The sequence below is a fragment of the Microchirus variegatus genome (genome assembly GCF_963457635.1).
Source record: "Microchirus variegatus genome assembly, chromosome: 5".
Taxonomy (NCBI): Eukaryota; Metazoa; Chordata; class Actinopteri; order Pleuronectiformes; family Soleidae; genus Microchirus; species Microchirus variegatus.
This window is the reverse complement of record NC_139806.1, coordinates 29784730-29800924: the sequence shown is the minus strand read 5'-3', so window position 1 is coordinate 29800924 and position 16195 is coordinate 29784730. Positions and strand designations below refer to the sequence as shown.

Here is a 16195-nt window from a genome sequence, read left to right as displayed (position 1 = left end):
GGACACGATTTATCTGCCATCAGTGTGTCCGTTTGTCAACACACAAATGTTTGCTGATGATACAGTTCTTTATGTGCATGCTCTGTCCATGTTTCCATCATGCTAGCACCCAAACATAAAAGAGGCTTATAGTTTCAAAATATACTCATAGTTCCAAAATCTACTTATAATTCCAAAATCTACTTAAAGTTCCAAAATGTACTTATAGTTCCAAAATCTACTAATAATTCCCAAATCTACTTATAATTCCAAAATCTACTTTAAGTTCCACATTTTTTTTTAAGAAAAACTAATTTAAGAGATGGATTTAAAATAACCAAAACCAAAAATATGAAATAAAACACAATAAAATCAAAATGCAGAGCAGTTAAATTTTATAAAAACTTCTGCTCAAATATCCAGGATGAGCAGAATGAGGTCACCTATATTTTAACTTCATGGTGATGCAGTAGCACGGATCGACCAGCGTACTTTTCTTAGAACTGTTTATATTTGGGTCTTTGTGACACTTCACGACTCTGATTTGAAGGTTAAAGGAGCCACTGAGTCACAAAGCAGATGATTTTTCTGGAACCTTCAATTCTCCCGGTCCTTCTGCTTCTGGTTCTGCACAAACTCAATTTGTTTGCTTTATCCGAGGTGAAGCTCGACTCCGATGACCCTGAATAAACAATAACTTGGACAACTTCACCCTGGAATCCTGCAGGTGGCCAGGAGTGTCCAGCAGGTGGCAGCAGAGGATCTCTGATACCAATTCAGCTGAACTCAAAACTGCTTGAATCCATTTCTTTGCCGTTTCCGTCGTTTAATCGAGAACAAAACCGTTCCACTTTCCAAAACGGTACCAAAACAAACTGTAACATGGCGGAAACACGGCAGTAGAGTCTCGGATAAAGAATATAATTATAAAGTGGTATATTTATAATATATTTATTTAACAAAATCATCATGACACTGAGGTTTTGGCGGTAATAAATTGATAAACTTCATCTATTGATTTGCCTGAACTCTTTTGACATTTCCCGGCGAGCACAAAAAGTCTACAGTCATCTAAATAAAAAGTAATGGAGGACTGAATCCACAAGGTGGCAGCGCAGTGCGACATTACAGACAAACTTCAACTGGACGCCATCAATAACAAACGGACAAACTACAAAAATATTTTCTTTTGTACAACTTGTACTTGTACAAGTTGTACTTGTACTTGTACAAGTTGTACAACGTTGTAAATAACTGCCAGATACTGAGAGTTATTCTGGGGGGGAAAACGGACAAAAGTGCTTAACTTACAGGATCATCACAATCATAAATAACCGACCTACCATACCGACTTCTTGATAAGACCTGATCATTATCGTACTTGGAATTGTGTTAGTATAGCATTGTAGCACCTGTTTACACAGTGTGTGTGTGTGTGTGTGTGTGTGTGTGTGTGTGTGTGTGTGCGTGCGTGTGTGTGTGTGTGTGTGTGTGAAACATTTCACAGACCTACTGGAGAGAGACAGACACACACACACACACACACACACACAGAGAAAGACAGAAGTCCAGCAGGAAGAGACGTCCTCACCGTTCCAGCTTCTTCTTTGACAGAGAACATCCAACTGTATCTACATCATCATCTTCATAATCATCCTCGTCCTCATCATCATCGTCATCCATGTTGCAGCAGGTCTGGAGGTTAAAGGGCATCGTGGTCCTCGTCTGCAGCCCGTTCGTCCTGCTGCCGCTCGCCATCAGCACCAAGGTGAGGACGCACCTGTGAACACGCTAACTGTTAACTGACCTGAGGTCAATGATCCATTTAAATAACCAGTGACCTGGTGAAGGAACTCTGAAGAACCGGCTTCTGGTTAGAATTCTATAGTCCAAGCAAACTCATCGGTGGCTAGTTTGGATCACCAGGTGTGTCCCATTTGTTTTGGGGACCTAAAATCTGTTTACATGGTCATGGAAATTCCAAAATCAATTTTTTGTTTCAAATCTATTTGTATTCCACAATCTACTCAAAGTTCCAAAATCTACTTATAGTTCCAAAATCTACTTAAAGTTCCAAAATCTACTTATAGTTCCAAAATCTACTTATAATTCCAAAATCTACTTATAGTTCCAAAATATACTTATAATTTCAAAATCTACTTATAATTCCAAAATATACTCAAAGTTCCAAAATCTACTTATTGTTCCAAAATCTACTTAAAGTTCCAAAATATAATTATAATTCCAAAATCTACTTATAATTCCAAAATATACTTATAGTTTCAAAATCCACTTATAGTTCCAAAATCTACTTATTGTTCCAAAATCTACTTAAAGTTCTAAAATATACTTATAATTCCAAAATCTACTTATAATTCCAAAATCTACTTATAATTCCAAAATCTACTTGTAGTTCCAAAATCTTCTTATAGTTCCAAAATCTACTTAAAGTTCTAAAATCTACTTTAAATTCCAATCCCTCGTCATCCAACACAAGAATCAAAGCCTTACAAACCCACAACTTTAAAGTGATTTTTCAGAGTTAAGACTTTAAGGGTTAGTGTTAGGTCGTAATGATGATAAGGTCAGGGTTTGGGGTCATCTTCGTCATCTTCGTCATCTTCGTCATCTCAGTGTTCTCCGTGTCCTCGCTAAGATATAAAAACAACTGTATTCATTTCTTTGTGAGGACATTTTGTCTGCTGCCCTTTAAACTTTAAAATGCTTCTTCCTGCTATGTACGATTATTATGTCGTCATTGTGTGTGTGTGTGTGTGTGTGTGTGTGTGTGTGTGTGTGTGTGTGTGTCAGTACACAGGACACATTCACACATTCTGTCACTGATTGACAAAGTGTTGAAAGATTCACCTTCATACGTGACTGGGAATCAATTGAGACGACAACAACATCAACATCACAAAACACAATTTGGCCACACAAGGTTCCAGGTCTGATGAAATATTGTTTTGTGACAGGAAAACTCTACAGGTTTGTAAACCACTCACTCTCCCACACCAAAGTCCAGTGATTTTAGCTCACGGGAACTGCTGGTCCTCTGCTGCCTCGTGTGGTCACTTTGTGTCACAGAGGTCAATCTAAAGGGATTTTCAAACACTGAAGTGACAAAATAATACATTTGAAGTTAGTGATGGAGGCAGCAGTGGATCAACAACTCCTCAACTCGTGTGACTTTCCCCCAGAATCCTTCACTTCCTGGGCTCGTCGTCACAGCATGTGTGTGTTTGTTCAGGTTCCTCTGTCATGATGTGAATGAAGGTTAATGAAAACAGAGAGAGAGAGAGAGAGAGAGAGAGAGAGAGAGAGAGGGAGAGAGAGAGAGAGAGAGAGAGAGAGAGAGAGAGAGAGTGTGTGTGTGTGTGTGTGGACTCAGATGTCTCAGCAGGGACGTTTCTCCTCGGTGGGGTTCTCATGCTGAAACTCATGCCGATTCATGGCCCGGCCAGAAAAATCAGAACAAAACGCAGAAAATAAAAATGAAAAAAATTATTCAATGGGATCCTTTCATCGGGATTTAATCTCCTGAATTACCAAATTGTTCTTACAGGCCTTGTATCAGGAGTTTGCTATTGTCAAGTTCCAAAATCTACTTAAAGTTCCAAAATCTACTTAAAGTTCCAAAATATACTTATAATTCCAAAATCTACTCATAATTTGTTTGTGTGTGTGTGTGTGCAGGAAGCAGCCTGTGCTTATGTCATCGTCCTCATGGCGGTGTACTGGTGCACCGAGGTGGTGCCACTGGCGGTGACGGCGCTGTTGCCGACCATCCTCTTCCCTGTTCTCGGCATCATGGAGTCCAAAGACGTAAGACGAGACCCGGCTGTCCCTGTGGAGTCCTGCCCCTCACACAGACCTCCGATGTTGTGTGTGTTTTGTTGTCGTGCAGGTGTGTATGCAGTACCTGAAGGACACCAACATGCTGTTTGTGGGCGGGTTGATGGTCGCTGTGGCTGTGGAGCACTGGAACCTTCACAAACGCATCGCGCTCAGAGTTCTGCTGCTGGTTGGGGTCCGACCCGCCCTGTGAGTCCTCTGATCTCCGCATACCCCACATCCACGGCCTGGAATGTCATCGCTAACATCTCCTGTCACCTCTGTCTCAGGTTGATGCTCGGCTTCATGGGGGTGACGGCCTTCCTGTCCATGTGGATCAGCAATACCGCCACCACCGCCATGATGGTCCCCATTGTCCAGGCCGTCCTGGAACAGCTCCACGGAAACGTGGATCCAGAACCTTCATCCAAGGGCCAAATCAGGACAGTTGTACCACACCAGGAAAATCAGGAGAAAACCATCAACATCCTGCAAACCACAGACCCCAACATCCTGGAGAAAGGTACAGTTCTCAATAAGAGATCCTGTTGATCCTGAAGGAATTCCTTGATTCTTCTCGGTAGGCTTTAGGTGCAGGCTCCTCATTGTCTTTCTTCATTGTCCTGATTGTCTTCCTTTGTCTTTATGCCAAGTTCAGATCTGGATCTAAGTACAGGATCTAAGTACAGGATCTAAATATCTCCAGTCTGACACTGACCATAACGTGATATTTTGACGTGTTTCCTCTCAGGTCTGAAAGGCCTGATCCAGACACAAGGCAACCTGCACACAAACGTGTCTGCTGAGCACAGAGAGGACGAGACTGATGGAAAAGAGCTCGTCAAACCAGAACCACAACACAAACCTCCGTCAGACCTGACCAGGAATGAGTCTGGTGAGTTTCGCTCAGCTACAGGAGTCAGATTCCTGCGTCGCTGAGACTGCGTTTTTATGATCGGCGTTGCTTTGTAGGGCTCGTGAGCGCGGACGGTAGCTTTTGTCAGATGGAGATGGAGGACCTGAGCGACACAGAGGAAGAGAAGAGGAGGATGAGCAAAGGCATCCTCCTGTGCGTGTGCTACGCCGCGAGCATCGGAGGCATCGCCACTCTGACAGGAACCGGACCGAACCTGGTTCTGATCGGGCAGATGAGCCAGTAAGACCTGAAACACCTTCTCTGTGTTACAAGTCAATCAAACATGATGAAAACTCCACTTCCCGTGTCTTCGTAGACTCTTCCCCCAGAACGATGACGTCATCAATTTCGCGTCCTGGTTTGTGTTTGCGTTTCCCACCATGATGCTGATGCTGACGCTCGCCTGGTTCTGGCTGCAATTCCTCTACATTGGCTGCAAGTAGGTCACTTCAAAGCCATATCACTAACACTAACCCTAACCGAACCACAATTCAAATCTTAGCCCCAAACCTAACCAGTTCCTCTGCGTTTCCATTTGGTTTCGTACCAAAAATAACCAGCTCCATTCTTTGGGCATCCTTCCTGTGGAGGTCCAAAATGGTACGGTATGCTAGCTCCATTCACGATCGGTGTACAATATCCCGGGGTCTATTCTCACGCAAATCCTGACGTCTTGTTACACAAATACATAAACACACGCTGTTGACTGGTCGATGATTGACCATCACCAAATGTTCTGTCGTAGCCTGAAGAGAACGTGGGGTTGCGGGGCGGTGCAATCGGAGAAGGAGCGAGCAGCGTATGCGGTCATCAGAGACGAGCACCGCCGGCTGGGACCCATGAGCTACGCCGAGGCCAACGTCCTGGTGCTCTTCGTCCTCATGGTGGCGCTGTGGTTCACCCGAGACCCCCGCTTCATGGACGGCTGGGCCACGCACATGTTCAACGCCAAGGCTGAGTGAGTAGACTGCAAAAACGTAAAGCTTTGAAACAGAAAAGCTGAAGTTTGTAAACCACTCACTCTCCCTGCACCTAACCCCATAGAGAACATCAGTGATTTTAAGAACTCAGCGACACAAAGTGACCACACGAGGCAGCAGTAGACCAGCAGCTCCTGTGTCCCCGCGAGTTAAAATCACTGATTTTCTCTATGGGGTTTGGTGTGGGAGAGTGAGTGGTTTGTACATTTCTATCGAGATTAGTCTTTTGGTAAGCAGCTCAAACTGACATGAACTCAGATGAACTGCTGTGTGTGTGCGTGTGTGTGTGTGTGTGTGTGTGTGTGTGTGTGTGTGTGTGTGTGTGTGTGTGTGTGTGTGTGTGTGTGTGTGTGTGTGTGTGTGTGCATTAATGTAAAGTGGAAAAAGTCGAGGGTGATCTGTCGGATCGTCAACTCTCTGCCTCAGGACAAAAAACTCCTGAACAAACAGGAACCAGAGGCGAAGCTCAAACACGGGGAAACGTGTCCTGGGTACAAACGAGTCGTGTCAACAGCGGCGGCAGCAGCAGCGGTGGCAGCGACATTGACCTGTGGTCCTGGACCACACGCTAACATGAGATCACCTGCTTCTTTAATTAGGTCGCAGGTCACCAACGAGAAATGTAGCGCTGATCCATATTTAACCAACTTGCATCGCTCAGATGGTTCCGTTTAATGGTTCTCAACGCGGGGTCATGGTCGTGCGATTTTGCGTTAGACGCTAGAGTCGCAGAGTCTGTGTTGACTGCAGGTAGAAAATACCCTCTCTGAACTCTTCTTTTTTTTGAATGAAATGCCCTCAAAGTTTAACAAAACACACGAGTGCGCAATGAGGTGGATGTGCACACATGTCTCCGGGTGTAAGTCAACACAAACAGAGTGCGTATGTGGCGAAATCCCCATTCATGAACCACGCGAGCACAGGTCAAAGGCAGTGACGGCTCGCGGCGTCCAGGACAAACATGGAGACGGACGGGAAGTTGTCTTTGTTTTTGGAATTTTTCATAGATCTATGGACAAAGGTGTTTGTCCACACCTGTTCAGTACTGAGTTCAGGGGTTTCAGTCAGGCTTTGGCCTCTCGGCGACTCATTCACAATGAAGGACAACCTTAAAGACTTCAGCGTACCAAGACACTTTGGGCAATGCTATGCTTCCAACTTTGTTCCAACAGTTTGAGGAAGGCCCTTTGGTGTTGAAGAACTTGATGGACCTGACATTTAACCCCATCAAGCACTTTCGGGATGAACTGGAACAGAGATTCCGAGCCAGGCCCTCTTGTCCAACCTCAGTGCCTGGCCTCATTGATGCTCTACAGATTGAACGGACACAAATTCATGTTAAAATGTCACTTAAAATCCATGGAGATCGACCGATATATTGCAAAACCTGACAGACTGAATGTGTCCCAGCATCTTCAACTTTTGGATGAACTCCCCTTCATCTTTATTTCGGGGGGAGTCACTGAAAGTTTACAAATGTACGCAATCTGGCTTTGTGACAAATCGTCAACTCTGGAGTCTGCCAGCCGAAGAGGGCCTTGTTGTCGCTGGAAGTTAGCATCACGTGGTGTAACGTTAACGTGCAGACTAGCTCGTGGTAAATCTAGTCTTCAGTCCATGATTTGCCAACGTTCCCTTTGGTCTTCTGGAGGTAGTTCCTCACCAGGAGCGACGTATGTTTTGGGTCGGAGAGAAAGCGACGACCCTTGAGAGCGAGAGTTTTTGTTGTTCTGTAGCGCACCCCACAGGGCAGAGGTGCAAACAGTAGGTACTGTGTTCTTTCAGGATGTTTAATGTCCTCTTCGATGCACAGGGTGAGAACCTCTGTGTTGATTGTTTGTTGAAAATCATGCCGTGATTGCGAGACACAGAGTTTGTTTTCATTTGACTTCTTCTCGATGTCTTCTTCATGACGTCTAACACAGAGTTTGCTCTCTCTCTTTCTCCCAGGTTTGTCACCGATGCGACCGTCTCCCTGTTTGTCGCCGTCCTACTGTTCGTTTTTCCCTCTGAGCCACCGCGCTACCTCTGCTTCTGGAGGAGCTCTGACGCAGGTGTGACGTTTCCGCTGACACCTCCGCTGAAGTGTGGTGGAAACACCCTTTAGCATAACGTGCTAATGCAAACCCGCGAACATGAACCCAAACAGCGGGTAATGTGGATTTGTGTTTATTAAGCTTTTTTTTTTTTTTTTTTTTGTCCAATCAGAGTCCCAGGCCTCACGAGGCCCCGCCCCTCCTCTGCTTACCTGGCAGGTGACTCAGAAGAAGATGCCCTGGAACATTGTTCTGCTGCTGGGGGGAGGCTTCGCCCTCGCAAAGGGCAGCGAGGTGCGTCTCTGTGTCCGTCCAATCCGCAAAGAGCGAGAGAGGGGGGCGGAGTTCTGACAGCGTGTGTGTGTGTGTGTGTGTGTATGTTAGGAGTCCGGACTGTCCCGCTGGCTCGGTACTCAGATGACACCGCTCCAGTCCATCCCCCCGTGGGCCATCGCCATCGTCATCTGCCTCCTCGTTGCCACCTTCACCGAATGCGCCAGCAACGTTGCCACGGCGACGCTCTTCCTGCCCATCCTGGCCTCCATGGTAACACACACAAACACACACTGTATACACACGTAGTCCCGTCGTACCAGGATCGTTGCTGTATGTGCGCAACCCACGTTAGCAAGGCTCGGCGCATCTCTATGGGGCGTAGCGGCTAGCACTGTTGCTTTGCCAGTAACTGAAACGTACCATCATGGAAACTAAGCATGAATTGACCCCAGGTGTGACTGCGTGGTTGTGTAGGATCCCTGTGATTGGCCCCTCGTGGTAGACAAAGCGGTAGACATCCAATGAATGGATCAGGTCACGCGAGAGCTTGTTTTTCAAGAGCTTCTTGAAGATAGTCTAGGAACATCCCGTTCTCCTAGCGTTTGGTACGTCATTCTACCAGCGTGGGACGGCACTCCAGGTGTGTGGACAGGATATACACTCCCTAATCCCGGTTCGCCGTCCCGTGTCCTTGTCACGATATTTCCTGATCTCCTCTGCGTCCACGATCCACCGTCGATCGCGCTTTTTGTTCTGCCTGAATGACTCTGGGTCTCTTCCCAGTTCTACCCGATGATTCTGTGGTTTGCAGTGATCTGAAATGGCTGATTTTTTGGGTTTTTTCCTGGGTTCCTTGCCTTTTTCTTTTTGCGCGTACTTTCTTTGTGTGGAAACATCTGCCCCCGTTTCCCTCCGATGGAAGCGTTATCGTGCGACCCGCAAGGGATTTCGTAGATGACATCCTTGGGGTGCACTCGTAACTGACATCATGTTCTCACTCCCAGTCCCAGTCCATGAGTCTGAACCCTCTGTACGTGATGATCCCCTGCACCCTCAGCGCCTCCTTTGCCTTCATGCTGCCGGTGGCCACGCCACCCAATGCCATCGTCTTCTCCTACGGTCTCCTCAAAGTGTCCGACATGGTGAGTCCCTGTTGTTTTGTTTGTTTGGGGGTCAGGACAGTTGAAAACGATGGTAACAAGCTCCTCCTCTGCGCCCCCCGCAGGCTAAAACAGGAGTGGTGATGAATATCATCGGGATCGGCTGCATCAGTCTGGCCATCAACAGTTGGGGTCGTGCCATGTTTTCTCTGGACTCGTTCCCATCGTGGGCCAACACCACTGCACCAGTGTAGACCCATGTCCATTTTCTACGACCTCTGCCACAAATGTGTTTTCAAAGTGTCCAAGCTTCACCTCTGGACTTTACCAACTCTGGACTACTGACTTTACCAACTCTGGACAGGTGGCTTTATGGTCTGAACCCTAAACTACTGTCTTTGGACTTTGGACGATTGACAAATGTGTTTATCAAAATTACTTGATCAGGACTTTGGGCTCTAGGTTCTGGACTCTGGATGTTTGGACTGTGGACTACTACTTACTTACTTACTTACTTTTGGACTTTGGACGATTGACAAAAGTTACCACCTTTGGACTTTCAGCTCTAGACTCTCGACTCTAGTTACTGGACTGTGGATGTTTGGACTATGGACTAATGTCTCTTGACTTAAGATGACTAATCCTTACTTTTGGACTTTGGATGATTGATAAATGTGTTTATCAAAGTTACTTGATCAGGACTTTGGGCTCTGGGCTCTAGACTGTAGGATCTAGGTTCTGGACTGTGGATGTTTGGACTATGGACTAATGTCTCTTGACTTAAGACGACGAATACTTACTTTTGGACTTTGGACAATTGACAAGAGTTACCACCTGTGGACTTTGGACTGGGCTCTAGAATCTGGGCTCTAGACTCTGGGCTCTAGACTCTAGGATCTAGGTTCTGGACTGTGGATGTTTGGACTATGGACTAATGTCTCTTGACTTAAGACAACTAATCCTTACTTTTGGACTTTGGACGATTGACAGATGTGTTTATCAAAGTTACCACCTCTGGACTTTGGACTCTGGGCTCTAGATTCTCGACTCTTGTTACTGGACTGTGGATTTTTGGACTATGGCCTTTTGACGCTGGACGTTCGACGACCACTGACTCTCAATTTTGGACTTTGGACTAATGATTTTGGGCTCTAGATTCTCAACTCTAGTTACTGGCTTTTTGGACTATTGATTCTTCATTCTGGACTTTTGACTCAGAGCTCTGAATTTGTTCCGTTTGGGGTCTTGACACTGAACATCGGACCATTGACTCTGGACTGTGGATGCCAGATTTCTGACTACTGACTATGGGTTTTGGACTCTGTGACCTCTGGACCTAAGACTCTTGACACTGGATTCTGTAGCCCTGGGTGACAATTCCATGAGGGGGAAAGGTTTAAATATTCACAATGCAGCTTGTGACAGCTGGACCTGAGCCAACCAAGGGACTCGTACCACTGACCCAGATCCAGATCTGCCTTAATCATCTCATCAAATTCACGGGGAAAACATGGAGGAGCCATTTTCCTCTTGTTTTTACGTAAAGTGGCTGTTTGAACAGACCTCGGATCAGGACTCGTGCATCACTGTGAACTGGAACCATTTTAATTAGTAGTTAGAAAACTTAAGTATTGTATGTTTTGTATTGTTTTTTTTTCTATTTAAACACACAAGTTTCACGTGGTAACATGATATTTTTGCTGTATATGTTTTGTATCGTCTTTCTCTTTCTCGTCTTTGTAACTTTCTAACTGACTGAATAAACACTGACGTGCAATGATGTAATTTACTAATTTATTTATTTTAAATTTTACTGAACATTGATCTCACTTCTTTATTCACTGATTTCTGTTTGAAATAAACGTTTATACTCAAACCATAAAATGATGCTCCTCAATTGAAACACATTAAAGACTGTAAAGGAAGACACCGCTCAGCTTAGACAGCTGGTACGCTCCCTGGTGGCTGGCTGCAGTACTCATCATAAACCAATGAAGGTTTTTTGGGGTCAGAATTAACCATTTTTGGGGGGAGGGGTCTGAATTTAAAATGTTTTATTATTTGTTTATTTATTTAGGGGAGGGTTCTGAATTTTGGAGATTTTTGCCGAATTCATGTGATCAATTTTCTTGATTTCCGCTCGGGGGCGATATTGTGTCCGAGCCGCAATGCGATGACATCACAAGAAGAAGAAGTAAAGATGGCGACGCGAGCTTAACGGAAACGTCAACAAAGACGTGTTTGTTATTGTTCTTATTTTAGTAATAAAATATATATATATAAAAAAGATTAATCAATCTTTTCGTATTCTGTGACTACCCGGAGCCGTCGTCATGGAAACAGGTTCGTAGCCGCTCTGTTCGCCCTCCCTCTTCCGCCGATGCTAGCTTGCTAGCTTACGCGCTGCATCCCGAGTACCAAACCCTGTTCACAAATCCGCTCATTTAAGATTGTCGTTGGATGTTTTCTGTGGTAAATAGCCGCTTGCGCGGAAATTTAAACATTTTCTGTGTCTGTGACACGGAGGCATACATTCGGGGAACCACAAACCACGATAGTCGTTTTATTTTCTTTGATATTAAACTGTGTTTGTGTCGAAAGTGACGTCGCTTATTTAAACGGCGTTAAATGATAGTATTTCGGATTTATTTCTTGGCTTGTAATTGTTTACACTATGGTTTAAATGATGACCTAGTTACGTATTATTGGTTTGTGGTCCGTATGAATGTGGGAAATGTGTCTATTTCCAAAGAGTGGGCCGCGTCCCGCTAATGGGCCGTGATTAAATCTAGATAGTTAGGTTTTTAATTATGTTTTATATCGCTGTGGAATATGAAATATAGATTGTAAGAAACCGCAATGTCATGGTGTTTACATTCTGTGTGAGATCATGTTTACGTGACTCCCGGTTGTTAAAATGAGTCTCTAAAGTAACATAGTACACAGGTACGCTAGTTATTTGTTAGCGCTGCTCTTTTTCGTTTAATAAACAGACCGCTAACGGCATTAAAAGAGCTGACGGAGCTAACTGGTAAAAGACGCACGTGACGTCATGTTTACTTGACTCCCGGTTGTTAAAATGAGTCTCTAAAGTAACGCTAAACTTTAAAAACAGACACACACACATACTCGTTACACGGGTACGCTAGTTATTTGTTAGCGCTGCTCTTTTTCGTTTAATAAACAGACCGCTAACAGCGCTAAAGAGTTGACGGAGCGAACTGGTAAAAGGCACGCGTGACGTCATGTTTACTTGACTCCCGGTTGTTATTATGAGTCTCTAAAGTAACGCTAAACTTTAAAAACAGAGTTTTAAAAACAGCACACATACGCAGTACACAGGTACGCTAGTTATTTGTTAGCGCTGCTCTTTTTCGTTTAATAAACAGACCGCTCCAGTTCATCTGAAGGTGCGCTAATGACGCTGACGGGGCTAACTGGTAAACGGTGCCTGGTGTTGCAGCAAGTAAACCTGGCGTCATGCATTAATGTGCGCTAACGTGCCCAGTGCTACAAATGTTATTAACTACTGTGTGTGTGTGTGTGTGTGTGTGTGTGTTTGGCTGCAGAGGAACAGGCCAGGAACCGGTTCCAGGCGGAGCTGGAGTTCATCCAGTGTTTGGCGAACCCAAACTACCTGAACTGTAAGTGCCTCACCTGTTGCCTCACCTGGAGCTCGACAGTCGGTGTTTCTGACCCTGAATCCCTCTGTGTGTGTGTGTGTGTGTTTGTGTGTGTGTGTGTGTGTGTGTGTGTGTGTTACCCCTGCAGTTCTGGCGCAGAGGGGTTTCCTGAGAGAGCGAACCTTCATCAACTACCTGAAGTACCTGCTCTACTGGAAGGAACCCGAGTATGCCAAGTTCCTCAAGTAAGGCGATCCCGCGACGCTCCCAGCAGCTTATAAAAATAAATCACCCCAAGTGGGTTTTGACGAGTGCCGACGCTGACTTGTTGCCGGTTAACGGCGCCCCCTGCAGGTACCCGCACTGCCTGCACATGCTGGAGCTGCTGCAGTACGAACACTTCCGGAAGGAGCTGGTCAATGCCCAGTGCGCCAAGTTCATCGACGAGCAGCAGCTGCTGCACTGGCAGCACTACTCCAGGAAGCGCACGCGGCTGCAGCAGGCGCTCGCCGAGCAGCAGCAGCAGGCGCAGCAGCCGCCGCACGGCAACGCCGCCGCCAAGTGACGCCGCCGCCAAGTGACGCCGCCGCCGCCGCCAGCCGTTTTATATGGTTTTGTACATAAAGGATATAACGCTTGTCTGAAGGGCAGGACATGGACATGGTGACGATGATTTGCCTTTTCCAGTGAATAAATAAATTGTCTCTGATCTGTCTTTGCTGCAGCTCTTCAGGAAATCTCCCCGCAATGAAGTGTTTCATCATTTCAGAGAGTGAATAAAAAGCACTGCTTCATGCGTGGTCACCATGAGTCCATCGCGCAGGACAGATCGCATGATTTTTAAATTGGAATTTTGAGATTTCAAATTGGGCTTTTGAGATTAAAAGTTGGAATTTTGAGACTAAAGTCAGAATTCTGAGATTCAAAGTTGGAATTTTGAGATTCAGTTGGAATTTTGAGATTCAAAGTTGCAATTCTGAGATTTTAAATTGGAATTTTGAGATGAAAGTCAGAATTCTGAGATTTTAAATTAAGCATTGGAGATTAAAAATGTGTATTTTGAGATTCAAAGTTGGAATTTTGAGATTTTAAGTCGGCATTTTGAGATTAAAGTTGGAATTTAGAGGTTAATGTCATAATTCTGAGATTTAAAATCAGAATTTTCACAATAGAATAGTCATAATTCAGTACAGTTTACTGTACTCTGTCTGCAGTACTCATCGTCTTTTCTAAATAAAAAAACACATTTGTTTTAGTCCTGTATATCCTTCTTCTTACGATTGTTATCAAGAATAATGTAGTGCAAAACTAACGTGTCAGTAACGATGAGTAAAACTTCATGGTAAGCCAATCAGAGGCAGAGGTGAGCATGAACAAACACACACACACACAGCAATGGTGACATCTTTAAACTGGAATACTTTGATCACATTGAGACAATAAAGTCTTGTCTTTTGTCCTTTGTATATGTGAAGTGTGAATTATACCCAGGAACAAAGTATTGTGATGGCTCTCTGCTCTCACAGCGTCTTCTGTTTAGTCTTCATTTCCTTCATGAAACATATTTCATGTTGACTTTTGTCACACAAACTGAAGTCTCTGAAGACGAGAACCTGGTGGTGACAGAGGTAAAATGGCACAGACAGGAGTTCATCTGCACAGAGAAAGCTTCTCTTGTTCCATCTGTTTGGATCTTCTGAAGGATCCTGTGACTCTGAGCTGTGGACACAGCTTCTGTATGAACTGTGTTCAAGTCTTCTGGGACTCTGAGGACGTGAAGATGATCTACAGCTGCCCTCCGTGCAGAGAGACCTTCACGCCGAGGCCTGAACTGAAGAAAAGCTTCATGTTAGCAGAGTTAGTGGAGGAGCTGAAGAAGACTGAAGTCCACGCTGCTCCTGCTCATCACTGCTATGCTGGAGCTGAAGATGTGGCCTGTGATTCCTGCACTGGCAGGAAACTGAAAGCTCTCAAGTCCTGTTTGGTTTGTTTGGCCTCTTTCTGTGAGGAACATCTCCAGCCTCATCATCAATCACCTGCGTTTAAGGAACACAAGCTGGTGGAGCCCTCCAAGATCCTCCAGGACAACGTCTGCCCTCTTCACGGTAAGATGATGGACGTGGTCTGCTGTTATCTCTGCTCTGTGGACTAACACAAAGACCACCACACAGTCTCAGCTGCAGCAGAGGACGCAGAAGCAGCTCAGCGGTCAACTGAAGGACGTCCTGACTGAAGCAGATGTTTTACTGACAGAACCAGAGCCAAACACCAGAGCTGAGCTCCTCAGATGCTCACAGGAAATCAAACTGGATCCAAACACAGCAAACACACGTCTGTTTTTATCTGAGGGAAACAGGAAAGTGACATTTATGAAGGAATATCAGTCTTATCCTCATCACACAGACAGATTCACTTATTATCGTCAGGTCCTGAGTGAAGAGAGTCTGAGTGGACGTTGTTACTGGGAGGTGGAGTGGACAGGAGGAGAAGGAGTTAAAGTAGCAGTGACGTACAAGAACATCAGCAGATCAGGGGGTTCACTCGAAGGTCGAGTCCCCAGAGTGGGAGTTTACCTGGACCACAGAGCAGGTCTTCTGTCCTTCTACAGAGTCTCTGACACCATGACTCCGATCCACAGAGTCCACACCACGTTTACTCAGCCTCTCTACGCTGGAGTTCTTCTTTATTATTCTAAACCTGGAGACACAGTGGAGTTCTGTAAACTCAGATAGTCTGGACTTCTTTCTGCTGAGACACTGATCTAGAATCACATTTGTCTCTTTGAGAGAACTTGTGTTGTCGTTGTTTTTCTGTCTCAATGTCAGATTGTTGAGGAGGTGTTCTTTTCTTTTCTGTCACATTTTTCTTCCTAAATCAATAAAAACAAAAACAAATAAAGGACAAACGTTGTGTCTGTCCCCTGATTATCAACAAAGACAAGATAAGATGTTCCTTTATTTGCCCCACAGGGTCACAGCAGACAAAAATCACATCTCACAAGTTAGAAAATAGAAATGAAGTCGGAACATAAAGATATAATAAATAATAATTATAGGAATATTGTTGATTCCTTATTATTCCTTATTTTTGTTGAAAATAAATCCCTGTACTGTGTTTTTTTATTTTTTATATTTCACACTATCATGATAATATATATTTTATATACACTATGTGGCGACAAAAACAGCCACAGAAACAGTCTTTAAGTGAAGAAAGAAAGAAAATAATAAATTCTTAATTGTAATTCAGAGAATTACAGAGAAAAGTCTTTTCCTTTTTTCTTTTTTTTAAACGTGTCCCTAATCCTCTTCCGTAAAAGAGGACGTGGAGCATCCTGGCTTTCAAAATAAAAGCCACTGACTTGCTACGACGTGGATTCGCCCGTTGCCACAGCGCGTGGCAATTAAAAATAACAGCTTGAAGTAGTTATTACCATCAAATAAATTACACA

At 44.6% G+C, this 16195-nt stretch overlaps 2 protein-coding genes across 2 annotated transcripts; both read left to right on the top strand.

Annotated features, from left to right (window-relative positions):
• Positions 1 to 1660: 1660 nt before the first annotated feature.
• Positions 1661 to 9375, top strand: slc13a5a (solute carrier family 13 member 5a; the record flags this gene model as incomplete). Its single annotated transcript, XM_083889310.1, has 12 exons — positions 1661 to 1747; positions 3676 to 3804; positions 3887 to 4023; positions 4104 to 4336; positions 4786 to 4969; positions 5046 to 5168; positions 5475 to 5687; positions 7660 to 7763; positions 7918 to 8039; positions 8130 to 8291; positions 9026 to 9163; positions 9247 to 9375. The coding sequence occupies 12 exons, from the start codon at positions 1661 to 1663 to the stop codon at positions 9373 to 9375; spliced, it is 1761 nt and encodes a 586-aa protein (XP_083745436.1).
• Positions 9376 to 11323: 1948 nt separating this feature from the next.
• On the top strand, positions 11324 to 13629 carry med31 (mediator complex subunit 31). The gene is made up of 4 exons (XM_083889317.1): positions 11324 to 11464; positions 12691 to 12765; positions 12893 to 12989; positions 13099 to 13629. The coding sequence occupies exons 1-4, from the start codon at positions 11455 to 11457 to the stop codon at positions 13307 to 13309; spliced, it is 393 nt and encodes a 130-aa protein (XP_083745443.1). The 5' UTR covers positions 11324 to 11454; the 3' UTR covers positions 13310 to 13629.
• Positions 13630 to 16195: the final 2566 nt, after the last annotated feature.

Coding starts and splice junctions, on each gene's coding strand:
- med31 (XM_083889317.1), top strand. Junction 12,766..12,892: donor GAACCCAAACTACCTGAACT/GTAAGTGCCTCA, acceptor TTACCCCTGCAG/TTCTGGCGCAGAGGGGTTTC. Junction 12,990..13,098: donor GAGTATGCCAAGTTCCTCAA/GTAAGGCGATCC, acceptor CGCCCCCTGCAG/GTACCCGCACTGCCTGCACA.